General features: G+C 35.3%; 1 protein-coding gene across 3 annotated transcripts in view; it reads left to right on the top strand.

Moving 5' to 3' along the window:
- Positions 1–25370, top strand: part of LRRC40 (leucine rich repeat containing 40) — a 58404-nt gene that overhangs the window by 12071 nt on the left and 20963 nt on the right. Inside the window, exons 5-9 of one of the 3 annotated variants that reach the window (XM_012787962.3) lie at positions 4026–4149; positions 5872–6014; positions 8323–8495; positions 12242–12329; positions 12445–12490. In XM_012787962.3, the coding sequence (XP_012643416.1) occupies positions 4026–4149; positions 5872–6014; positions 8323–8495; positions 12242–12329; positions 12445–12490 (574 nt within the window). Of the gene's footprint in view, positions 1–4025; positions 4150–5871; positions 6015–8322; positions 8496–12211; positions 12330–12444; positions 12491–25370 lie in introns of all 3 variants that reach the window. The other 2 variants (XM_020288895.2, XM_020288903.2) reach the window with 2 other exon arrangements.

The raw sequence follows: 25370 nt of genomic DNA, 5'->3' as shown, positions 1-25370 counted from the left end.
TGCGATGAGAATGACCTTGTTATTCAGAGGTTTTTTACAGCTTAGCAGAAATAGAGGAGAGTTGTCTTTATTATGTTTTCTATACTCATTCTCGTTTCCTCCTTTATATTATCAATGGCCCTCTTGCCCTCTGAGTGTTCAGATAATATTAATGCCTTCAAGGCCTGCCTTTTCCCTATTAATAGCCACATACCCTAGAAAACTTTTTATTCCATCTGTTTCACTTATCTTAAATAGAGATGGTCATAAAACAATACAAATATTATTTTATCATATTATTAAAAATAAAGCAGGGTATGGTGGTGCATGCCTATCATCCTACTGGGAGGCTGTGGTGGGAGAATCATTTGAGACCAACAGTTTGAGGTTACAGTAAGCCATAATCATGCCACTGAATTCCAGCCTGAAGACAATGAGATCTGTCTCTAAGTAAAAAATAAATAAATAAATAATAATAAAAAAAACAATAGGCACTTTGCTTTGTGCTTTACATGTGGCAAAGTGGTGGTTTTATTCCCTTATTGTATTGGGGATACAATATCTTCTTGTAAGATTTCCTTGATAAGAAATATTGTATCTTGTATTGCACAATTGTATAAATGATAAGGAAGGCTTATTAAAAAATATGTAATTATATCCCAAATAAGAAACGAAGGCTTATATAAAAAACGAAATTTGTCAAAAGTCATGCATGACTAGTTGCATGATTAATAAGTTGCATGGCTAGTTGCATAATTAATCCTGCGAAATCAGGATTTGAACATGTCATTTTGACTCCAAATCACATCTCTTTTTTTTCTACCTTACCACCAAAGAAATATGATTCCACCGTAAGTTATATCATCTAAAAGACCTTAGCTGTATTAGATCAGAAATACTAATATATAATATCTACTCCACATAATTCATATTGCATTCTTCTTTTCCCTTTTACATGTTTTAGAAAACTCATGCTATTTCTGCATTACATTTTTTTTTATTAAAGGAAAAATTAACTCCTTTTATTTCAATTTTTTCTGTATGTACATCCTTCTTGATATTTCCCTCATCTGCTCTAGTGTTTGAAATCAAAATATATACTCATTTCAGCCATTCCTTCAGTATCTCCTTGTCTTTCAATCTGATCAGATTGAAAATAAAGTTTGGAAAGTAAAAGGCATAGATAGATAAAATAAATAGCAGAGGAGGGAGCCATCTGACTCTTTAATAAAGTTAGTAGTAAGAGATAGCAATTCTTTTTTATAAAATAGAATCCATTTAGAATTGAAAGCTGAAAGGAAACCTTATAATAAAAGAAGTTTCCAGTGTCTCCCTTATGGGTTCCTGGAGAGTCATTTGCATAATGAAAAAATGTTTCTTTTGAGAAATGTGTTCTGAGGACTTGGTATCTAATAAATCACCTATAATCCTAGGGATTTTGGGGGGCTGAGGTGGGAGGATCCCTTGAGGCCAGGAATTCTAGACCAGCCTGGGCAACATAGCAAGACTGTCTCTCCAAAAAAATTTTAAAAATTGCCAGGGGTGGTGGTATACACCTGTAGTCCTCCGTACTTTGGAGGCTGAGTCTGAAGGATTGCTTGAGCCTAGGAGTTCAAGGCTGCAGTGAGCTATGATCATGCCACTGTACTTCAGCCTGGGTGACAGAGTGAGACCCTGTCTCCAAGAAAACAAACAAAAGCAAGAAATCATAAATGAGCAACAATATATTAAAACAGATTAACAGTATAAACATTGTAATCATTGGTTAGTAATATTTCTTAAGTTATATAAAAACTGCTTAGCATAATGGTACTATATAAATATTTGTAGGAATATTTAAAGGAATGACTTGGCATAAATATAGATTAATATATATACAGAATACTTACGTTTTATACCAAACTTTATTAGCCACAATAAATATTTAACTTTTTATTAGTAATTCTGTCTAGAATTTAGAGGGGGGTTTATTAGAATGATTTGTATTTCTAAAAATGTTTTGAGAATTTCTGAATTTTGTTAGCAACTTTTTATTGTAAATTTTTTACTTTGCAAAAATTTTAGATTAATAGAAAAGTTATAAATACAGCAAAAGAGTTCTCTTGTCCCCTTCACCTTGCTTCCAGTAATGTTAACATTTTATATGTTATACCATGGGACATTTGTAAAAACTCAGAAATTCACATTGGTACAATACTAATTAAACTACGTATTTTTTTCAGATTTCCACAGTTTTTCCACTGACGTAGTTTTTTTGGTTCCAGAATCTAATCCAGAATACCAAATTGCATTTAGTGTCAGTAACTTCTGATATTGCAAAATATTTATTAGCAGTCTCTTCATTATTACAGTTTCTAGTATTAGAGTTGTAGATTATGTTATGTCATATGTTGTAAATCAGCAATACTCAGGGACCATTTTCATGGAAGACAATTTTTCTATGGAACCAGGGGTAGGGATGGGAGATGGCTTCAGGATGATTCAAGCACATTACATTTATTGTACACTTTGTTTCTATTATTATTACATTGTAATATATAACGAAATAATTATACAACTCACCATAAATTGGCGATCCCTGTTGTACATTATAATAATACTATGTTATGATAATCATAACAGTATATTTTTTTAAAAATGAGCTGATCCAGTATTTTTACATTTTTCTATCTTCTCAGTTTATTCAGAGTCACAAAATGCAGTTGTTTAAAGGTACACTAAATGAAAGTATTAGAGAACAGTTCCTTTAAGTTATTTTTTCTATAATAATTCATTGTTGCCATTGGCCCTACTTTCTTTGCTAATAGCTAGTGGAGCACTATACACCTAATTTGAGTGTTACAACTGTTTGAGTTTTATAAACATTACCTGACTCATAACAATGTTTTTTTTTTTTTTTTTTTTTTTTTTTTTGAGACAGAGTCTTGCTTTGTTGCCCAGGCTAGAGTGAGTGCCGTGGCGTCAGCCTAGCTCACAGCAACCTCAAATTCCTGGGCTCAAGCAATCCTCCTGCCTCAGCCTCCCGAGTAGCTGGGACTACAGGCACGCGCCACCATGCCCGGCTAATTTTATATATATATATTAGTTGGCCAATTAATTTCTTTCTATTTTTATAGTAGAGACAGGGTCTCGCTCAGGCTAGTTTTGAACTCCTGACCTTGAGCAATCCGCCCGCCTCGGCCTCCCAGAGTGCTAGGATTACAAGCGTGAGCCACCACGCCCGGCATAACAATGTTTTTGAAGGGAGATTCAAAGAAAAGTTCTCATATAACTGCTTAAAGACAAAACAAACATAATGATTTAAAGAAACATTCAGTATAGAGATTAATTAACCAAACTTGAAAAGTGAGTGAAAAATAAAGAGTAGACTTCTGTTTGGTCTTAGTTAAAGCAGACTAGCTGAGGTCAGCTAAAGAACTAAGAGAAAACATTTTTTTCCTCAAAAATTTAAAGGGCCATTTGTCAGCTTTAGTTCTCTTTCTTTCAGGAATTTTTCTTTCTTGCAAAAGATGTTTTCATTTCATATAAAGTTTATCAATAATGTGTCTAATTCATCATAGGTACTCAATAAATATTGGATGAATGGATTTATGCATCGAAAACATCATGCATGATATAGCATGACTTAGTTTTAACAGAAACCTTTATGTGAGATATTTTTGAGGTCAGAATTCATTCTAATTCCTGTGTACTTCATTGATGGGCACATTGTGGACCTGCAGATGTTGAAAAAGAGTTTTTGGAATGAGTGATGATTTGTGAAATTGTCAGTGAAAGAGAGTTTTGGTGCTTAACACCTCTGAAATAGTTTCTTATTTGTTGCAATTCCTTCAAAACTTTGAAATCCTAGAAGTTAAGCGTGGTGGTGTGCACCTGTAGTCCCAGCTATTTGGGAGGCTGAGGTGGGAGGATTGCTTGAGCTCAGGAGTCTGAAACCAGCCTAGGCAAGACACAGTCTCTAAAAAAAATTAAAAAATTTTGAAATCCCCTTTAGGGATCATTTATTTTTTTATATACTCATTCATTATTTCTGTCTCTTTTTAAAGGATCTTTCGAATAATCGTCTTAGAACTGTTCCTGCTAGTTTTTCTTCTCTATCCAGTCTGGTGCGACTCAATCTTTCCAGTAATCAGCTGAAGAATTTGCCAGCAGAAATAAGTAGAATGAAAAGTAAATCTTTTCTATTTTAAAAAATATATGATTTTGAAGTTGGTGCAACTTGCATTGAGAAAAATAATTTTTAATATACTTACAGAGAAATAAAGTGATAGATTTTTATGGTGGTAAGTGCAAACAATCGCAACTAGTCAGATTTTCTCCAGACCATTATTGTCTAGTAACTGCCTAAAAAAGTTAGCTTTATAAAGATACTTAGACATATCAAAAGAAGAAAATAAAATATAATTATATTCTTAAAATTACATGCCTGAGAAACTGATTAAGGTTTTGAGCCATACTCTCTCTTCATTCATTCATCAAGAGGCTGTTCCCCTCTCACCAGGTGAATCCACCTATGATATAATGATTATATTACAGCTGTAGTGTCTTCTTGGTCCATAAGTAATAAAGTCCAGAAATGGTCTTGTTTTGCCTGAGTTCCCAGATTGTCAATCTTTTTTTAGAAAAATAAACACAGGCTTAGAAATTATACTGTAAATTGTAGAGCTAGAGCTTGAATCCTGACTCCATCCCCATTGCTCTTTCCACTACTTACTGATATGTTCTCAGTCAGTGCTCTTAAATGCAAACATTTGTGAAAAATCATGATCTCTAACTGTAAAACAATTTTTTTTAATACAGAATTTACTATATTTGGTAGATCAGATTGTGACTTTTTCCCTCAATACTCTAGTCAAATAATATATAAATTATTATATTATTAGTTGTAAGTAGTACCGCATTTGTTTTGAAAAGCAGTTAGCTTTTTCATATAGCAAAAGAAAAACAACCTAAGGTAGTGTATCTACCAAGTCATGAATTATTTTAAATTTGACAGGCTCAAAGTATAGGAAAATAAGTTGTAAAATGCATATTGCCTATTCAAATTAGAGGGTTGAAAATGAGTTGTGAATAATATACAGTGGCTATGATAAATGGAAGAATTTGTAATATGGATTAGGGAGAAAAACTACTCATTGAAGTCTTAAGGGAAGGAAGACTTACTTACTTTTCCCCAGTTTTGTTTTCTACTTTGCTTTTTAAGAAAGATAGATCTAGGACATAAGAGAGATGCTGCACATAAGGACCTTCTTCTAAAGGTGTAGTATAAATTGTTGGTAGGAGTGTTAGGTATTAGATAAAGCATGTAATTTTTAAAACATAAAAAGGAAAAAAGGAGACAGGGAAAGAGAGAAAGAAGCAGTATAGTTGGATAGAAGAAATGCATACAGAAATCCAAGGCTTTTTGATGAAAAATCAACTTGCCTAAAATACAGATGTGTCTAAGGCAGTACTAGTCAGAGTTTCTTCACGTCCATTTATACAGTCAGTATGCTTCCACATTTATATATCTTTAATTACATTAAGCTTTTTCTTTTTAAGGATGCATAATAATTGAGGGAAATAATAATAGTGTACATTTTATTTTAGACTACTTTAGTGGAGTATTAGAGATCTTTGTTTTTAAAATCTATTACAGAGATGACCTGGACTATTATTAAATATTAATTTTAATATTTCTTTTTAATTGTAATTAAATGTAAAAAATAAATTTACATTTATTTTGTTCATTGATATTTGAGTATTCTGCATTATTGTAGTGGTATACAATGGCACAGATTCATAAGTCCTTGTGGTGATTTCTTACACATTTTTTGAAGATGTATGCAATCAGAAACTAATATTTTTTTCTCTATTAAAGCATTTTCGTTTTTCACTGAATATATATTACAGGATTAAAGCATTTGGATTGTAATTCAAATCTCTTGGAAACTATACCTCCTGAATTGGCTGGCATGGAATCACTAGAATTGCTTTATTTGTGGAGGAATAAATTACGTTTTCTACCAGAATTTCCTTCTTGTAGACTTTTGAAGGTACTATTTAGTTGATTATTAAATAACCATATATTTTCCAAAAGGAAATTATGTAAATGAATTTTTAAAAAGGAGCTAATCTTGTTTTACATTGGGAATATGTATTAAAAGTTATAAGTACTATGTTTTCCCTATGTTAATATTTTGTAGAATTTTAATAACACTACTGACATTAATGGATTTTTAGTAATACATTTTTTTGAAAGAAATAATTAAAAAAATAGAGATTTGTCCATTCATCCAGTGAGTAGTTTATAACTAGAGAGTAGTATTAATAGATAAGGATAAAATGGTAAGGATAAAATGGTAAGTTGGAGCCTTACTGTAGGAAGGAGTATGGGAATATGTACCTAATTCTATAAGTTACCACTTCTCACATTTAGCTGATCATAATCAAGTCTGTTTAAAATTGATTTATTTTCTTTTGGCTTTAAGTATGTAGCATTGTCTTCTAAATTTGACATGCTTTGCTTTCCTTTGTATATACCTTTATGCATCAGTGTTAAAAGAGTTTCTTTTAAGCAGAATGGTGACAGTGATAGTAAGAACTGAAAAGTTTTTCTTTAATAAGATTGACTAATTTTCCATCTGATAGTTGTAGATTCTCTTAATGGGAAATCAATATATGATTATAGTATAATCACTAATGAAAATGTTAAATAACAAACTGATTACAGTTGATCTTTAAACAATGTGGAGGTTTTGGACACTGACCGCCTTTGCGGTTGAAAATCCACATATAACTTTTGATTCCTCAAAACTGAACTACTAATAGCCTACTGTTGACCTGAAACCTTATTGATAACATGATCAGTCAATTAACACATATTTTGTGTGTTATATGTATAATATGTATTCTTACAATAAATTAGTCTGGAGAAAAAAATGTTATTAAGAAAATCATGAGGAGAGAAAATACATTTACAGTACTGTATTTATCAGTACATAAGTTTATGTCATCTGTTTACAAGATTAATTGTCTTTCTGAAATGGTAGGCAACCTCAGCTATAGACTTCATTCTTTGGTATGTTTCAAGCAATGTTATGACTTTTCTCTCCTTCTTAGGAGACTTTCAGCATCTTGTATGGGTGCCTTGATGTTATTCAAGGTTTACAGTATTGCAGTAAACATGACAAAAAATACATGAGAACCACGAAAAAATACATGAGAGACTTTTCACTGTGATACACAACATACTGAAGAAGAAGTGAAGTACTCACATGAAGATCATTACTATCACACAGTGTTTTAAGTGAATACTCACAATGCTTGAGCTCACTGCTATAGCCAAAGGAGGTGGCTACCAAATTATTACAGTAGTACAGTATGTACTACAGTTAATTTTATGCAGTTAGGACTTAATACTGCATCTTTATGTTTGTTTATATTTCTTTTTTTTTATTTCGGCATATTATGGGGGTACAGATTTTAAGGTTTCAATAAATGCCCTCCCCCCCCCCACAAGTCTAAGTTTCCAGCATGACCATCCCTCAGATGGTGCACATCTCACTAATTATGTATGTATATACCCGCCTTCCTCCCCCCCCCTTGTTTATATTTCTTTTGACTGAGTGGTATGACATATGGTCTATAAATGTGTGTGTAAGTTTTGATAAAGTTTAACTTTTAAAAATAAATTTGTGTGATTTTATGCTAGTAAATGATAAAATAGACTAGTATCTACATATGTGCATATATGACATACCTAACTTTTTCTGAATTTTTTCATTATTTTTAGGTTATATGGTTCATCTGAGAGTTTTTCAAATTGTCACAAACCTCCCCCAAATTTTTCAGTATATTTATTGAAAATAATTTGCGTATAAGAGGGCCCTCACAGTTCAAACCCTGTTGCTCAAGGGTCAACTGTATAATATATACAGTTGATATATAATATATCCACACAATATATACAGTTGATATATAATATATACATACTGATATAGCTTTGTTTGGAAACTAATTTTTCATCAATATAGTTTTGGATTTGTATTTTTATTCCATAAATGTAATTATTAAATCATTTCTCTGCTTTGGTTTTGTAAACTTGATATTTCTGCCAGATTCAACCTTTAATTATTTTTAAATTGCCAGAAAATTCTTGAAAGTTTTCTCTCTTGCTATTTTCCTTTAGTTGTAAGATAGCGTAAATATAATTGACAATTTAAACACCTTGGTGCTTAGAAAGTTGTATCTTTTCTATGGGTTTTTCAATAATTTGCAATTAAGAGTACCCACAATTTTATGTTCATTATTTAGTATAAAATTGAATACAGAAATACACATAACCAATCTTTGGTTTTATAGGAATTGCATGTAGGTGAAAACCAGATTGAAATGTTAAGGGCAGAACATCTTAAGCATCTGAATTCTATCCTTGTGCTAGACCTGAGGGATAACAAGTTAAAGTCTGTTCCAGATGAAATTACACTACTGCAGTCTTTGGAAAGGCTTGACCTAAGCAACAATGATATTAGCAGGTAAGTTTAAAGATCAAATGCATAGCAATTATATTTGTGTGTAGTTATAATTCATAAATTAAAATATTTGTAAAAGGCATGAGAGTTTTTTTTTTAACTGAATTCACTAAATATTGATTGAGCAGGGATCACATGCAGATAAAGAAAGATTAATCAGATTTTTGCAGCAGCAAGCTTGATATGCTAACAGAAGCAGATATATTTACAAAATACTTTAACCCACTAGAACTAAACTCTAGGAAGCCTGGGTTTTTATCTGTTTTGTTCACTGCTCTATATCCAACTCCCTAATCAGTACCTTAACACATAGAAGGTGCCTGATAAATATTTGTTGAATTTGTTAAATGAATGCAAAGCCATAAAAGAGATATAAAATTCTTTGAGGGCTTAAAAGATTTATAGAAATTATGATTTACTGAGAGGAATTAGAGCAGACTTCATCTAACTTCTTTAGATGATCTTCAGAACTAGAATTAGAGTGAGGCAAGTTAATTGCCTAGAGCACACAATTTAAGAACATACTCACTTTCAGAGTCATGCCTCACCCTAGTCTCACCATAATGCTAGGATTTTCAAGTACACATTTAAGGTAGTGAGAATGATTCTCTTGGCAAAAGGAAACAGCACAAAGCTTTGGGAATTCTAAATAGGGTACAAGAAGGGAGGCTGTGAGAATTCATGGCCTGGAAAGTAAGTTGAGACCATGTGGAAAAGGGCCTTGAAATCCCTTTGAAGAGTTAGTTTTCATTAGTTAAGAGGTAGAACGCTATAGAAAAATTATGAAAAGAACTAATTTGATCATAATCTCATTTAAAAAAATACATTGGTGGTAGTGGGTTGGATATTTGGATGGGAGTGGTTTTGTATGTGGGAAATCTAAATAAAACTCTGTTAGATTAATCTAATATTATTTATCACTAAGAAGCACTTGCTGTATCCAATTGACTATATTGATACCTTTGTAGATTTTTCTCTTATGTAATGAGGACCTGATCTGTGGTGGCAATGGGAATGGAAAGAAGAGGACAGATGTGAGTGATGTGAGGAGTTGGAATAAGTACTGTTTAGTAGCTGATGGGCTATATTGAAGATGGGGAGGAGGACGGTAGTGAGAAAAGAATCATAAAAAGTTATAGAACCATTATATTTAGAGATGGAATTATTTTATAGATACAAAAAATAAGACTCAGACTTACCGAGGATTATACACCAATTAGGTGACTGAGGTTTTGAGCTTGGGTGCTGGAAAGATGGGGCATATTCCCAGAAGGATGAATGTTAGGCAAGGCAGATTTTGTTGTATATGTATTTTTTAATTAATATTTTTAAAAATCAGAATTGTTTTCACAATATACACATGGCATATTGACCATAGATTTGAATAATTAGTGACCATATTTTTGACTCATATATGACAGAATTAATAAGTGACCTTGATATCTCTAAATGAGCTACCTCCTACAAGTAATAAATGAAATATTCTTGCCTCTCATAAATATTGACATATACATTTTTCTCCATGGCAGTTTTGTTGTCTACTGCATGAAAGCAGTGGAAAACAAACATTTAAAACAAAACGGAACCCAGCCTTTTTGGCACCAGGGACGAGTTTCAAGGAAGGCAGTCTTTCCACAGATGGGGGTGGGGGGTGGGGAGGGTTAGGTAGAGCTCAGGCAGTGATGCCAGCAATGGGGAGCAGCTGTAAATACCAATGAAGTTTCTTTCACTTGCTTGCCTGCTGCTCGCCTCCTGCTGTGTGGTGCCTCTGCCCTCCTCCTCTCTGTTTCCTAAATTTCATGGAAGACAATTTTTCCACGGAAGAGAGAGGGCAGAGAAAGGACTGCAGAGCTCTCCAGCCCCGTCCCTAACAGGCCACCGGGGGTTGGGGACCACAGATGTAGAAAAGATGTAGAGATTTGTTTCCCTAAAAAGTTTCCTCATACCTTTTACTGTCAATTTCCTTTCCATGCTGCCTAACCCCTAGCAACTACTGATGTACTCTGTTATTGTAGTTTTGCCTTTTTAAGAATATCATGGAAATGGAATCAAACAGTATATAGTTTTTGTGTCTGGTTTCTTTCATGTATCATAAAGTTTTTTGCAATTTATTCATGTGGTTGTGTGTATCAGTTCATTCATTTTTATAGCTGTGTGTCCGTTGTACAGATATACCACAGTTCATTCGTCTCTTCCCTAGTTCATTGATGGATGTTTGGGTTGTTTTCAATTTTTTACTGTAGTGAATGTTTGTGTGCAGGTATCTGTGTGGACATTATTTTCATTTCTCTTGGGTAAATATGCAGGAGTGGGTTTGCTTAGTTGTATGGTGAGTATATGTTTAACTTTAAAAACTCCTCTTTCGGCCAGGTGTGGTGGCTCACGCCTGTAATCCTAGCACTATGGGAGGCCCGAGGTGGGAGGATTGCTCAAGGTCAGGAGTTTGAGACCAGCCTGAGCAAGAGCGAGACCCTGCCTCTACTAAAAATAGAAAAAAATTAATTGGCCAACTAAAAATGTATAGAAAAAATTAGCTACTCGGGAGGCTGAGGCAGGAGGATTTCTTGAGCCTAGGAGTTTGAGGTTGCTGTGAGCCAGCAACTGCTGACTCCACGGCACTCTAGCCGGGGTAACAGAGTGAGACTGTCTCAAAAAAAAAAACAACCCCAAAATCTCCATTTTCCAAAGTGATTATACTATTTTATATTCTCACTACCAACATAAGATAATTCTTATTAATATTTATTATGTTTTCATTAGCTGTATATGTGTTTTTTTCTTTGTTCAATTGTGAACTAGGAGACAAAAATCCTTTTTTTTTTTTTTTTTTTTTGAGACAGAGTTTCACTCTGTTGCCTGGGCTAGAAGTGCCGTGGTGTCAGCCTAGCTCACAGCAACCTCAAACTCCTGGGCTTGTCAAGCAATCCTTCTGCCTCAGCCTCCCAAGTAGCTGGGACTATAGGCATGCGCCACCATGCCCAGCTAATTTTTTCTATATATTTTTAGTTGGCCAATTAATTTCTTTCTATTTTTAGTAGAGACAGGGGTCTTGCTCTTGCTCTTGCTCAGGCTGGTTTTGAACTCCTGACCCTGAGCGATCTGCCCGCCTCGGCCTCCCAGAGTGCTAGGATCACAGGTGTGAGCCACTGTGCCCGGCAGAGACAAGAATCTTGATAACCTTACACCAATGGCCTAGTATTTTATAGATCCTTAATAAATTTTATTGAGATTAAATATTTATGCATATAACTGGGTTATCTTTTTGTGTGCCAAAGATAAAAATGACTTTCCTTATTGAAGAAAAACACAAATTGGGTGATAAAAGATTTTTTTTGTCATCTTTTTCATTTAGAAGGAATTTTGTTTGCTTGCTTGAAGTGCAAAATCAAAACATTTAGTATCACTGAGGATACTAAAGTCAAAACATTTAGTATCACTGATGGCTATGTTGAATCACTTTCATTCAAATATATATTTTAACATTACTTTATGGCATGGGACACAATTTAGCAAATGTTTTATTGCTCATTCTTTTTTAGCAATCTCAATATGACAATTTTGAAAACCTGATTTTTCTTTTACATATTTAGCATTTATTGTGAAAGGAAATATTTTAGGTCTGCATTACTTGGCCCTTCTTTGAGACTATTATATGATATATTGTTTGTCATATGTTTTGAGTTTTATAACTATTTGGTTGGATTATACTTATATTTAAGTATAAGTATAATCAACTTAATCTTTTGTAGTCTGCCCTATTCTTTGGGAAACCTTCATTTGAAATTCCTAGCACTGGAGGGAAATCCTTTGAGAACCATTCGAAGAGAAATTATAAATGTAAGTATATTTAGAATTCAGCTCTTCATTTTTAAATTTAAATTCAGACATTTATGTTGATCTATAAAACTTACAAGATATATCTTGGTGAATATATTTGTCTCCACCCTTTTAGAAAGGAACCCAAGAAGTTCTAAAATATCTACGAAGCAAGATTAAAGGTACTTTTTAATTTTCTCCTATATTTTGAAGGATTCATGAAAAGTGGTGAAGTATTAAATATTAACAGTACATAAATTTATTTATTTTAACAATACATAGATTTAGATGTACTTTGGATATAAGTATTTGGAAGAAATAGTATCTGACAGGTGTGGCTCTAATTCTAAATCCATGTAGGCTATAAGTATGCTGAGGTAATAAAAACATCTTTAAACTCTTAATAATGGTGTTCTATCTGTAATCTCTTTGAATTGTGTTAGAGGCTACCAATTAGAAAATACCGTAAAAAAGAGTCAATCAGCACTTAGTACCTTAACTTTGAAAAAGGAGCAAATCTTAACTTTTAGGATATAATATATGGGTTCTACTGACTGGTAAGTATGTTGGCAGGTATTTGAGTATCTACTGTCCATATATAGCTTTGCTAAGTTCTGAAAACAATAAAGACAAAACACATTTATCAGGATATGTTAATTTAGCATGAACATATACCAAAAGTGAAAATAATATTATAAACTGAATTTTTTCACTAGAAGTGTGACATATCCCAGTTTTTATTTCGTTTCTGTCATTGTAGCATAAACTAAAGCATGAAGAATAAAACTAGTTATGCCAATGTATTGCAGAGTAATGAACTACTCTAAAACATTGTGGCTAAACAACTCTGTTGGTTATACATAGCCTAGCCAGCACTTTCTTGCCTGTTAGCATATGTCAAATGAATAAGATAATTGCATACTTGATAATTGAAATTTCTATTTTTCTACCTTGTCCTTCATATAAATTATTAAAATAATTTTCTAAGATGCTTATTTCCTGGTAGTGAAAGAGTTTTTCTTTCTTCTCCAGGTATGTTTTCTCCTCCAGAAAAAATTGATTATTTTGACATGAGTCAGTTAGAGGTCGTGTCAGAATAATCAAATTTTTATGAACACAAAAAACCAGGATAGACTTCATATAAGTTACATTTATATACAAACATTTCTGTTAAACAACCTCTATCCAAAGATGGGAGAGCAAATCTATACATATAATTTCATTCTTCCCAGAAATCTACACATAAAAAATTGATAATGGAAATGTTTTTAGGGTGTAACTCCATAAAGATAGGGAGAATGGGGAAAAAAGAGAATGATAATAAAAATTTAGAAGTTTGGATAGTAAGTTGTTTTGGTCCATTTTGGCTACTATAACAAAATACTTTATACTGTATAATTTATAAACAACAGAAATTTATTGCTTATGGTTCTGGAGGCTGAGAAGTCTAAGATCAAAGTGACAGCAGAATCAGTGTCTGGTGAGGGCCTATTCCTCATAGATGGCACCTTCTATGTACCGTCACATGTTGAAAGAGCAAAAGGGGGCTAACAAGCTCCCTCAAGCTTCTTTTATAAAGGCACTAATCCTATTCATGAATGCACGCATGACCTAATTACTTTCCAAAGGCCCCACACCTGTTAATACCATTACTTTGGGGGTTAGGTTTCAACATATGGATTTTGTGGGTACACATATATTCAGACCATAGTGTAACTGAACAAATGGAATTAGTAGATTTAAAAAGACCTCTTGGGTGTTATAGATAATGCTGTGATAAACATTCATGTACAAGTTTCAATGTGAACATAACATTTTCATTTCTCTTGGGTATATACCTAGGAATGGTATAGTTTTGGGTCATATGGTAATAACTCTATGTTTAATCATTTGAGGGACTGTCAGATTGTTTCCCAAAGTGGCTGTACCAATTTACATTCTCATCAGCAGTGTATGAGGGTTCTCATTTTTCCACATTCTCGTCAACGTTTATTATTTGGCTTTCTGATTCTTGCCATCCTGGTTGGTGTGAAATGGTATCACATTGTAGCTTTGATTTTCATTTCCCTGATGAGTAATCATGTAGAGCATCTTTTCATGTGCTTATTGGTCATTTGTATATCTTTGGAGAAATGTCTAGTGAGATTCTTTGTACATTTTTAAGTTGGATTCTTTTTCTTCTTGAACTGTAAGAGTTCTTTATATAGAGACAAGTCTCTAGTCAGATATTTAATTTGCAAATATTTTATAACTCTGTGTGGGTTGTCTTTTCATTTTCTTGATGGCATCCTTTGAAGCATAAAAGTTTTAATTTTGAAGAAGTCAAATTTTTCTGTTTTTTCTTTTTTGCACATGCTTTTGGTTTTTATATCTAAGAAAGGTTTGCCAAACTGTTAAGTTATGAAGGTTTGACCTATATTTTTCTTTTAAAGATTTTATACTTTTGCACTTAAATTTAGGGCTTTGATCCATTTTGAATTAATTTTTATATACAGTGTGAGGTAAGGGGTCAGTTTCATTATTTTGTATGTAGTCATCCAGTTTCTTAGTACCATTTGTTAGAAGAGTATTCTTTCTTCATTGACCAGTCTTAAAATTCCTGTTGAAAATCAGCTGACTATAAAGGTATTGGTTTATTTCTGTACTCTCTATTTTATTCCACTGTTATATATACCTTTCCTATGCCATTTCCATAGTGTCTCAATTATCATTGCCTTGTAGTAAGTTTTGCAATTGGGAAGTTTGAGTCCTCCTACTTTTTTTTTCTTTTTCAGGATTATTTTGGCTATTTTGCATTTTTTGCAATTCCAAATAAATTTTAGAATTAACTTGTTAATTTCTACAAAGATAGGGATTGCATTTCTGCAGGTCAGTTTGGGGAATATTGTCATCCTAACAATATTAAGTTTTCCAAATCATGAACATGTGATTTTTTTTCCATTTGTTTAGATCTTTAATTTCTTTCACCAATGTTTTGCAATTTTCAGAATATAAGTTTTATACTTCTCTTAAATTTATTCTTAAGCATTTTATTCTTTTCGATGCTATTAGAAATATAATTGTTTTCTTATTTTTTGTTCCTTGCAACTGTATAGGAATACAATGATTTTTGTATATTGATCTTGTATCTGCAACCTTGAGGAAACTTTTTATTAGTTCTAATAGTTTTTTAGTGTATTTCTTTGGATTTGCTATATACAAGATTATGTCATCTGCAAATAGAATTTTACTTCCTTTTTTCCAATCTTTATGCTTTTTATTTCTTTTTCTTGCCTAATTGACCTAGCTAGACCTCTAATACAATGTTGAATAGAAGGGCTGATATTGGGCACTTAGGATGAAAGCATCCATTCTTTCATTATTAAATATCATTAAGTTAGCTGTATGTTTTTTTTTTGTTTTTTTTTAATTCTTTTTTTTTTTTATTTTTTATTTTGAGACAGAGTCTCGCTTTGTTGTCCAGGCTAGAGTGAGTGCCATGGCTTCAGCCTAGCTCACAGCAACCTCAAACTCCTGGGTTCAAGCAATCCTCCTGCCTCAGCCTCCCGAGTAGCTGGGACTATAGGCATGCGCCACCATGCCCGGCTAATTTTTTCTATGTATATCAGTTGGCCAATTAATTTCTATTTATGGTAGAGACGAGGTCTCACTCCTGCTCAGGCTGGTTTCGAACTCCTGACCTCGAGCAATCCACCCGCCTCAGCCTCCCAGAGTGCTAGGATTACAGGCATGAGCCACCGCGCCCGGCCTAGCTGTGTGTTTTTTATAGATGCCCTTTATCATGTTAAGGAAGTTCCCTTCTATTTCTAATTTTGGAGTGCATTTATCACAAAAGAATATTGGGTTTTGTCATACTTTTTTAGCATCTATTGAGATGATCATGTGATTTTAAAAATTTCGTTAATATGCTGTATTATATTAATTGACTTTCAGAGAATAAATCAACCTTGCATCCATGGGATAAATACCACTTTGTCATGGGATATAATTTTTTTTATATGTTGCCAGATATGGTTCTCTAGTATTTTACTGAGGATTTTTATGCCCATTTGCAATAGAGTTATTGATCTGTTGTTTTCTTGTGATATTTTTTTTTTTTTGAGACAGAGTCTCACTTTTTGTTGCCCTGGCTAGAGTGAGTGCCATGGCGTCAGCCTAGCTCACAGCAACCTCAAACTCCTGGGCTCAAGCGATCCTCCTGCCTCAGCCTCCCAAGTAGCTGGGACTACAGGCATGCACCACCATGCCCGGCTAATTTTTTGTATATATATTTTTAGTTGGTTAATTAATTTCTTTCTATTTTTAGTAGAGACGGGGTCTCGCTCAGGATGGTTTCGAACTCCCAACCTCGAGCAATCTGCCCGCCTCGGCCTCCCAGAGTGCTAGGATTACAGGCGTGAGCCACCACGCCCGGCCACTTGTGATATTTTTGTCTGGTTTGGTAACAGGATAATACTGGCCTCATAAAATAAGTTGACAAATGTTCCATCTTCTTCTCCTTTTTGGATGTGTATTTGAAGAATTGGTATTAATTCTTTGAATGTATGGTAGAATTCAACAGTAAAGCCATCTAGGCCTGAGCTTTTCTTTCTCACTAGTTTTTTGATCACTGATTTAATCTCTTCATTTGTTGTAGGTATACTCAGATTGCCTGTTTCTTCTTGGGTCACTTTTGGTAGTTTGTGTCTATCTAGGAATTTGTTCATTTCATCTAAGTTATTTAATTTTTTGGCATGAAAATTTTGGTTATGTTTCATCCTTTTTATTTTTGTAAGGTCAGTAATAATTTCTCCTCTCTAATTTCTGATTCTAATGTGAGTCTTCTCTCTTTTTTTCTTGGTAATACTAGTTAAAATTTTGTCAGTTTTGTTAATCTTTTAAAGAACCAGTTTTTAGTTTCACTGATTTTCTCTATTGTTTTTCTGTTCTCTCTTGCATTAATTTCCACTCTAATTATTATTTGTTTCCTTCTAATTGTTTTGGGTTTCATTTGCTCTTCCTTTTCCATTGCCTTAAAAGTGGAAGGTTATGTTATTGATTTGAGATCTTTCTTCTTTCTTGATATAGGCATTTACAGTTATAAATTTCCCTCTAAGCATAACTTTACAACTCATAAGTTTTGGTATGTTGTGTCATTTCATTTATCTCAAAATGTTCTCCAATTTCTCTTTTGATGTCTTCTTTGACCCATTGGTTGTTGAAGAGTGTGTTTAATTTCCACTATTACGTGTTCCTGACATAAAATGTGTTTTGTTTTAAAGTCTATTTTATCTGATACCAGTATTCAGCTTTCCTGTAGTTGTCTCTCCTGTGAGCTAGCTTACCTACAGTCTAGGCTGTATCTTCAGTAGACTGGGATTCTCATCCCAATTGCCTTTTACCACAACCTCCATTGTTTTTGAAAGCCTTCATGCTTTCTTGCAAATGAAGTCAGTTCCCTTGGGAAGAAATTAGGAGACTATTTCATGGCCTGTTTCTCTACCAGGCAAAATCTCTGAGCCAGGGCTATGGAGCTAGGAGATGCAGACAATGGCAGGCTTCTCTAAGAGTGACACTCCCCTCTAGGATCTGAGCATTCAGAAAAGGGGTAGACAGTAGCTTCTCCTTGCTTTGGCCCCCCAGTTGGGGAGCAAGGGGAAGAACATTCAGGGCCCAGTATTCCCAGTGTGCCAAGGTAGAGCCTGCTTTCTGTGAGTGGGAGTGGAATGGATGAAGGGAGCCCTCATTTCTTCACACTACTCATCAGGGATTTAGTGTTTGCAGCAGGCATCTGGGAACTGGATAAGAAATATTGACACTCCTCCCAGGAAGAAAGTCCTCTGGCTGGGAGCTGGAGGGTATGAGGAGGAAGAGAGCCTTGTGTTCTTGGTGACATTTTTCTGGAGTGGAGTCTGCCTCTCTGAGCTGTGAGAGAGAAGGGAGGGAGCAGTTTAAGTTCATGTATCACAGACTCATCACTTACAAATTTTTTATAGATTTTCTTGAACAGATGTTTCTTCATTTGCTATTTGCTCTTAGGATCATTTTCAGAAGTTTTAGATGGTTGGTTTTGTTTTTTTTATATAGTTTCGTCAGCTTTTCTGGGGAGCAGGTTAGCAGAGCTCCTCTTGCTATCATGATGGAAGTGAGACGGATCAGGCCTCCCAAGCATGGAGATAAGGAAAATCTTGACCTTCAGGGGAAGTTTTGAGCACCTGAAACTGAAAAGTTAATGGGCAACCTGATGGGAACAATGACCTTCCAAGCAAGCCAAAATCATGAGTTCTCTAACGTAATTTTTTTTTTTTTTTTTTTGTTAATGCCATGGTGTCAGCTTAGCTCACAGTAACCTCAAACTCCTGGGCTCAGGTGATCCTCTTGCCTCAGCCACCTAAGTAGCTGGGACTACAGGCGTGCGCCACCACATCTGGCTAGTTTTTTGTTTCTATTTTTAGTTGCCCAGCTAGTCATTTCTATTTTTAGTAGAGATGGGGTCTTGCTCATACTCAGGCTGGTCTCAAACTCCTGAATTTAAGCAATCCTCCCGCCTTGGATTACAGGCGGGAGCCACTGCGCCAGCCTACATATTCTTGAGTTGTTTTTCAGAAACCCCCACCAGATGGAAAATTCAGATAAGAGGGAACTGAGGAATTGAACTCTGGCTGCTATTCCTTGTTCTAAGTTTCCCTCTGTGGGGCCTGTCATACCCATCTTAACATACCTTTCTGCTAATCCAAGAATCTTTAAATGCACCTGTAATGTATAGGCTCTCCTCTGCACCCCCTCTCAGAATAGCCTGCCTTTTTTTTGACTAGGCCAATGTATAACCTCCATGTATTGATTTACAATCTTGCCTGCCTGAAATATACTCCTCCATTTAAGAACCCTGGCTTGTAAGTCATAAGGGAGTTCAGGTCTTAAACATTAGCTGCTATTCTCCATGCATGGAGCCATTCAATTAAAATGTCTCTTCTTCCCGCTATAACTCTCAGCTTCAGTGTCTGGCTTTGCTGTATTGGATAAACAGACCCCAGTTTTGGTTGGGTAACAGAAATTGATCTCTGGGAAATATATTCTCTATTTGTATTCTATGCAGGAGGAGAACCAAAATTTGGGAAAACTAACAGTCTGCCAAAGTAAGCAATAATTTAAAGCCTACTGGCCAAATGTCAGTAGAATCTTTTACTGGAAACTTCTCCCTATATATCTTTGCATTCCCCTCAGTTTTTCATAGCCCTATCTCTTGAATTGAGTGATGAACACCATTTTCAATCTTCACCAACTCAATTTCTACCTCTAAAACTGAGAAAAGAGTAGTTAAGAAGCAGAGGAGTAAAACTAAAAGAAACAAAAAATGTAACAATGAAGCGGCCCAACTTTTTCCTCAAAGAGCACCAGGAAATCTAGAGACAATTACATACAATTCCCTTCTATTGTTTAATAGGCTTGGGCCCCATTATCCCCAAATTCTGTCCACTGCCCGCAATAAGTTGTTGGTAGTGCAATCTGCTTGTGTTGGTCTCCCAGCAGCCAGTGGTGGAGCACTGAGTATTGTCTTAGGTATGCATTGGAGATCCTTTGTCTTCCCCACTGGGTAGCAACTGCAACCAAGTCAGCGCGAATTCGCCCTGGAGGGTAGGGTGCAGTCCAGTGTTAAGCTCTCAAAATGTCACTGGCTGTGAGCCTCCGACCAGAGATAGTGAGCTCTGCTGAGATGAGCAGCATGGGAAAGAAGCTATGGGGCATACAATATAGTTGTATCTTGGTCTCACAGCAGGTAGTTGCAGAGCAGTGGGTATTGTGGTAAGTATACCTAGGAGAGCCTGGTTTTCCTGATCTTCCTTGGCTGTAGCCATTTTGGCCTGATCTCATCCCGAGGGCAGAGTGTAGCTCAAGCAATCAGACTCTCAAAATGTGAACAGAGGGGATGGGGCCCCTTCCAGACAAGCAGTGTGGTTAAGCTGAAGGGAGTTCAATCCGCGCATATCTCAGTCCCAACAGCAGCCTACAGCAGGGTGGTGGCGATGTTCCCAGGGTTGTGTGGCAGCCCCCAGGCTCCCCTCTCCATCCTCAGAGTAGCACAGTGGCAGCAGCCACATCTGTAGATCTGTAGATCCTCAGTATGTGGGCTCTCAGAGTGGCACCCAGTTGGAAAGCTTTAGGCACAGATGCCTATGGGATTCTCTGTGGGTTCTCTTTCTGGAGCAATGTCTCTTTGCAATCTCTAGCCAGCCCCCTATGTTAGAGCCAAGGCCCATGTCAGTCAAGGGGTTCTTGCATAGCCAAGATTATAAAGCCCATTTTGGAATGTGAAGCCCTGGGGATTTCTCTCTCACTGTTTTCCCGTGTCCAGGATCTTCTCTGGCTCTCAGCTAGTCCCTGGCCAGGAGAACTGCCTTGAACCTTCTCTTTGCTTCCTTTTGGTGCTTTCCATCATTTCTCTGATCTATTCTAGCATTCTCTCCTAGATGATCTGTTCGAAATGTGTGTATCTACTTACTATTCTGGTTCATTTTCATGGAGGAAGCACATACTACTTGTGCCTAGTTGGCCATCTTGATCTTCCTCTCCTGGGATTTAGATAAACTTTCTGCAATGTACTGTTATTTATCCTTTGTTAAGAAGAGTAAATTTATAATTCCCAGTTGCCCTACAAATATAATTCTGAAATTTTTTTTATTTTTTAAAGTCAGCCTTTTTCTAAAACCATAGTATTTAAACCATTTTTCACAGATTCTCCAAGATGATCATTATTTTTTTTTTTTTTAGGTTTTAGTTGATGTGTTATTATGTTGAACTCACACATCTCTATCTGTAAAGTGAAAATAATACTTGCTTGAGAGGTTTATTTTTGAGGATCAAAATTTCATGAGGTGACATGTGTGGAATTATACTACAATGTCCTTGATTCATCTAGATAGTATTATATTAAACATTCTTATTTGATTATCGCAGACTTTCAAATAACCCTGATGTCTATTTATATGTTTATTGTTCTGCAGGTAAAAATTAATATGTTAAGTAAATATCAGTGGACTATAATTTAAAATTTTCTTTTGTTTATAAAATATCTTTCTGGGGATTAGATTTGAGCTTTATAAAATATGGCGTGAAAATCTTTTACTAATTACAGTTTGTGATAAACTCAAAGGATAGAGTTTAAGCAAAGAATCTTGTAAGAGCATCCCAAGCTGGAGATGTTAAGTGAGTCCAGCTTTTGTAGCCTCCCCAGCTTACTGGTGGGAGATGTGTTCCAGTGGTGGTGGTGATATTATGCCTGCCCAGGGTGAGGTCCTGGCAGCTTGCTGAAGTACCCAAATTGGTTCTGTTATGGTCTGAATGATGGTGTCCCCTCTGAAATTCATGTTTAAACTTAATCCCCATTGCAATAGTATTGAGAGTTGTAGCCTTTGGGAGGGAATTGAATCATGAGGTGTCCATCCTCATGAATAGGATTGGCAATCTTATAAAAGGGTTAGAGGGAGCATTTCTGCCATGTGAGGATACAATAAGAAGGCCCTCACCAGATACCCAATGCCATACCTTTTTTGGACTTCTCAGTCTTCAGAACTGTGAGAAATAAATTACTATTGTTTATAAATTACCCAGTTGGTGGTATTTTGTTACAGTATCACAAATGGACTAAGGCAAGTGTGCATACCCCAGTTATGCCATCATGGCACTTGGCTCAATTACTGTATTTGATTGCAGAAAACTGCCTTTACTCAAGCTCCGTCACCTGAGCTTGAATGTCTGTGTTCGGAGTTTAGTTTCTTATTGTGTCACTAGGATCATCTTGCTATTCTACCTATGATAGACAGAATAATGACTCTCCAGCGATGTCCACATCCTAATCCCTGCAACCTGTAAATGTGTTATCTTACATAGCAAAGGGCAATTAGTAAGGCTAATCAGTTGACTTTAAGGATATTATCATGGATTAAATGGGTTGGCCCAATGTAATCACACAAATTCTTAAAAGTAGAAGAGGGAAGCAGAAGAGGAGGTCAGCATGATAGGATATGAGAAGAACCCACTGTTGCTGGCTTTGAAGATGGAGAAAGAAGGCCAGGAACTAAGGAATACTGGTAGCTACTATTAATAGAAGTTGAAAAGGGCAAGGAGACAGATTCTTCCCTAGAGAGGAGAATGCAGACCTGCCAAAACCTTGATTTTAGCCCAGTAAGACCCATTGAAGACTTCTGAACTACAAAACTGTCAGATAATAAATTTCAGAGTTTTAAGCCTGCAGTCTGCCACCCACTAGTTCCCAGACCAGTACCAGTCTGTGGCCTGTTAAGAACTGGGCCACACAGCAGGAGGTGAGTGGCCGGCAAGGAAGTGAAACTTTATCTGTATTTACAGTCACTACTCATTGCTTGCCATCACCCGCCTCCCGCCGCTCCCCACCATGGGTCAGTGTAAAAATTGTCTTCCATGAAACTAGTTCCTGGTGTCAAAAAGGTTGGGGAGGGGGGAGGGGGGGGAAAGGGCATTTACTGAAACCTTAAAATCTGTACCCCCATAATATGCCGAAATAAATAAAAAAGAAAAAAAAAAGGTTGGGGACCACTTTTTAAACCACCAAATTTGTGGTAATTTGTTAAAGCAAGCATAGAAAACTGCCCATAAATTGGGCATAAATTAAATAATGTATGCCCATAAATTATATAATAATGAATTGATATCATATTTTCAGTTTCTTTGCAATCTTATACTAATGAGCAGTCCTTGGGCAATAATTTCTATGTTGTCAAGATTAGAATGGACTATACACAGCAGGCCTGGCTATAGTCTGTCACATAGTGTCTTATTTTTATATTTCTAACGTCTAGTACAGTGACTGCCACAGAATCACTGCACAGTAACAGTTTGTGGGATAAATGAGAAATTTATGGTAATTAGATCCAGACCCAGGGATTGCTGCTGGTTATGTATAACTGATTTATGTTCATCATTTTTTGTGTGGTAAAAGCCAGACTAGAAAAATGGTTAGGATGGTGGTTCTCAAACTTTAGTGTTCATTGAAACCACCTGGAAGGCTTGGTGAAACACAAATTGCTGGGCCCCACTCTCAGCATTTTTGATTCAGTAGGGTGGAGCCCCAAAATTTGCATTTATAGTAAGTTCCTAGGTAAGGCTGATGGGACTGTTCTGGGGACCCAACTTTGGCCATTTCATTATTAGTCCCTCTCAGATGCTCTCTAAGGGGCCAGACTAGCTCTACATGTTATCCAAGAACTCCCTGCTTTTCTCTCTGTAGCCACCTATTCTGTCCTTAGAGGTTGTGATCTCTACAAGCCTGGTTTAATACATTTAGTAGTTTTCCTAAGGTTTGTTCCTCTTCAAACCCCAGCTTTGTTGGATAAGAAAATAGGTATTGACTTAGTTCCTTCCATTTTTTTTTTTCTTTTTTTTTTTTGAGACAGAGTCTCACTCTGTTGCCCAGGCTAGAGTGCCATGGCATCAACCTAGCTCACAGCAACCTCAAACTCTTGGGCTCAAGCAATCCTCCTGCCTCAGCTTCCTGAGTAGCTGGAACTACAGGCATGCGCAACCATACCCGGCTAATTTTATATATATATTTTTAGTTGGCCAATTAATTTCTGTTTTTAGTAGAGATGGGGTCTCGGTCTTGCTCAGACTGGTTTCGAACTCCTGAGCTCAAATGATCTGCCCACCTTGGCCTCCCAGAGTGCTAGGATTATAGGCGTGAGCCACCACGGCCACCTGGCCAAGAATTTCTTTAAATTTCTTTTAAGAAAAGAAATTTCTTTCTTCCTGCTTGATGTGATTGACTCTGTCAGTCATTTGCACAATGAAGATTTTTTTTCTCTCTGGAAACTTATAGGATCTTTGTTGCCATTTTTCTGAAATTTTATAGTAATATACTTTGATGTGGCTCTACTTTATTTATTGTGTTTGGCACTTAATGGGCCCTTTCAATTTGCACTTTTGGTTTTCTTTATTTAGGGTTTTTTTCTTTAAATGAAAAAGGCAGTAACTGCACATGGTTAAAAAAAAAAATCAACCAATATGGAAAGATATATGATGAAAATAAATCTCTCTCTCATACCAATCCTTTCCCAGAGAAAATTATCTCCCACTTTATATTCTCCTTGGTGCTGATTATTAAAAGGAGCTCTGGAAATTGTTGAGAATATTCTATCTCTATATATAATCATGGTAATATACATACATATTTAAAAAATAATGTTGGGTTTTGTTGCTGTTTTAATACTGTCTCTCTGCTTATATAGTTTTGGCAATATATTACATATTCTTTAAAGTAACATGACCAAACTACTAGGGAACTTCTAAATACCAAAGCATTCACTTGATACTAATATTTCCTTGATGTCTATTATTTCTATTTGATATTTTGTCATTTATTTTGTGCTACTTCTATGAATAAAGGATTCATATTATATTTGCATGGGACATAATAGTTTAATCATTGATTAGTGAATAACTGATGAGCTCAATGCAAGAGAAACATACATAGTAATATTCAACAAATATTTACTGAATGCCTACTAGGCTGATGCAGTATCAGAGATACTACTAATTCTTTGTTTTCTTTTGGCATGCCTTCTACTGTTCTGCATTAATTCTGGAACTGTTTCTTTTTTTCACATTGCTGAAAATTAATAGTCTTATTTTACTTGTCTCTATATTGTTCAAGTCTTTTTTGCACAAAAAAATCACAAAGCCATTTCTTTTAAAGGTGTATCTTTTTTTTTTCTTAATATGCAATGGCAGTGTTAAACCGTCTCTAGAGATTACTAAGGTGGTTGACAGTGTGTGAGTATGTGTGCATGTTAGGAAAATGTCTATTGAAAATGAAGTCTTGCATTTACTAAGAAAAATTCTTAACAGATAAAATGTGCAAAAAGCTTACTTGATTATGCAAATTGCCAAATTTTAAACAATTGGGGATAATCATCTTCATTGTATCCTAAATTGAAAAAGGTTATTTGGTAGATATTTGAGGAAAATAATATTTTTCCTTTGTGAACAAATTTCTTCTAGTGTACCATATTATTTTGCTTAAGAAAAAGGATTGTTTGTCATGGTTTTTTC

The sequence above is a fragment of the Microcebus murinus genome, chromosome 2 (assembly GCF_040939455.1).
Source record: "Microcebus murinus isolate Inina chromosome 2, M.murinus_Inina_mat1.0, whole genome shotgun sequence".
NCBI classification, from domain to species: Eukaryota; Metazoa; Chordata; class Mammalia; order Primates; family Cheirogaleidae; genus Microcebus; species Microcebus murinus.
The sequence above is the reverse complement of the archived record's forward strand: the minus strand, read 5'-3'. Positions and strand labels throughout refer to the sequence as shown.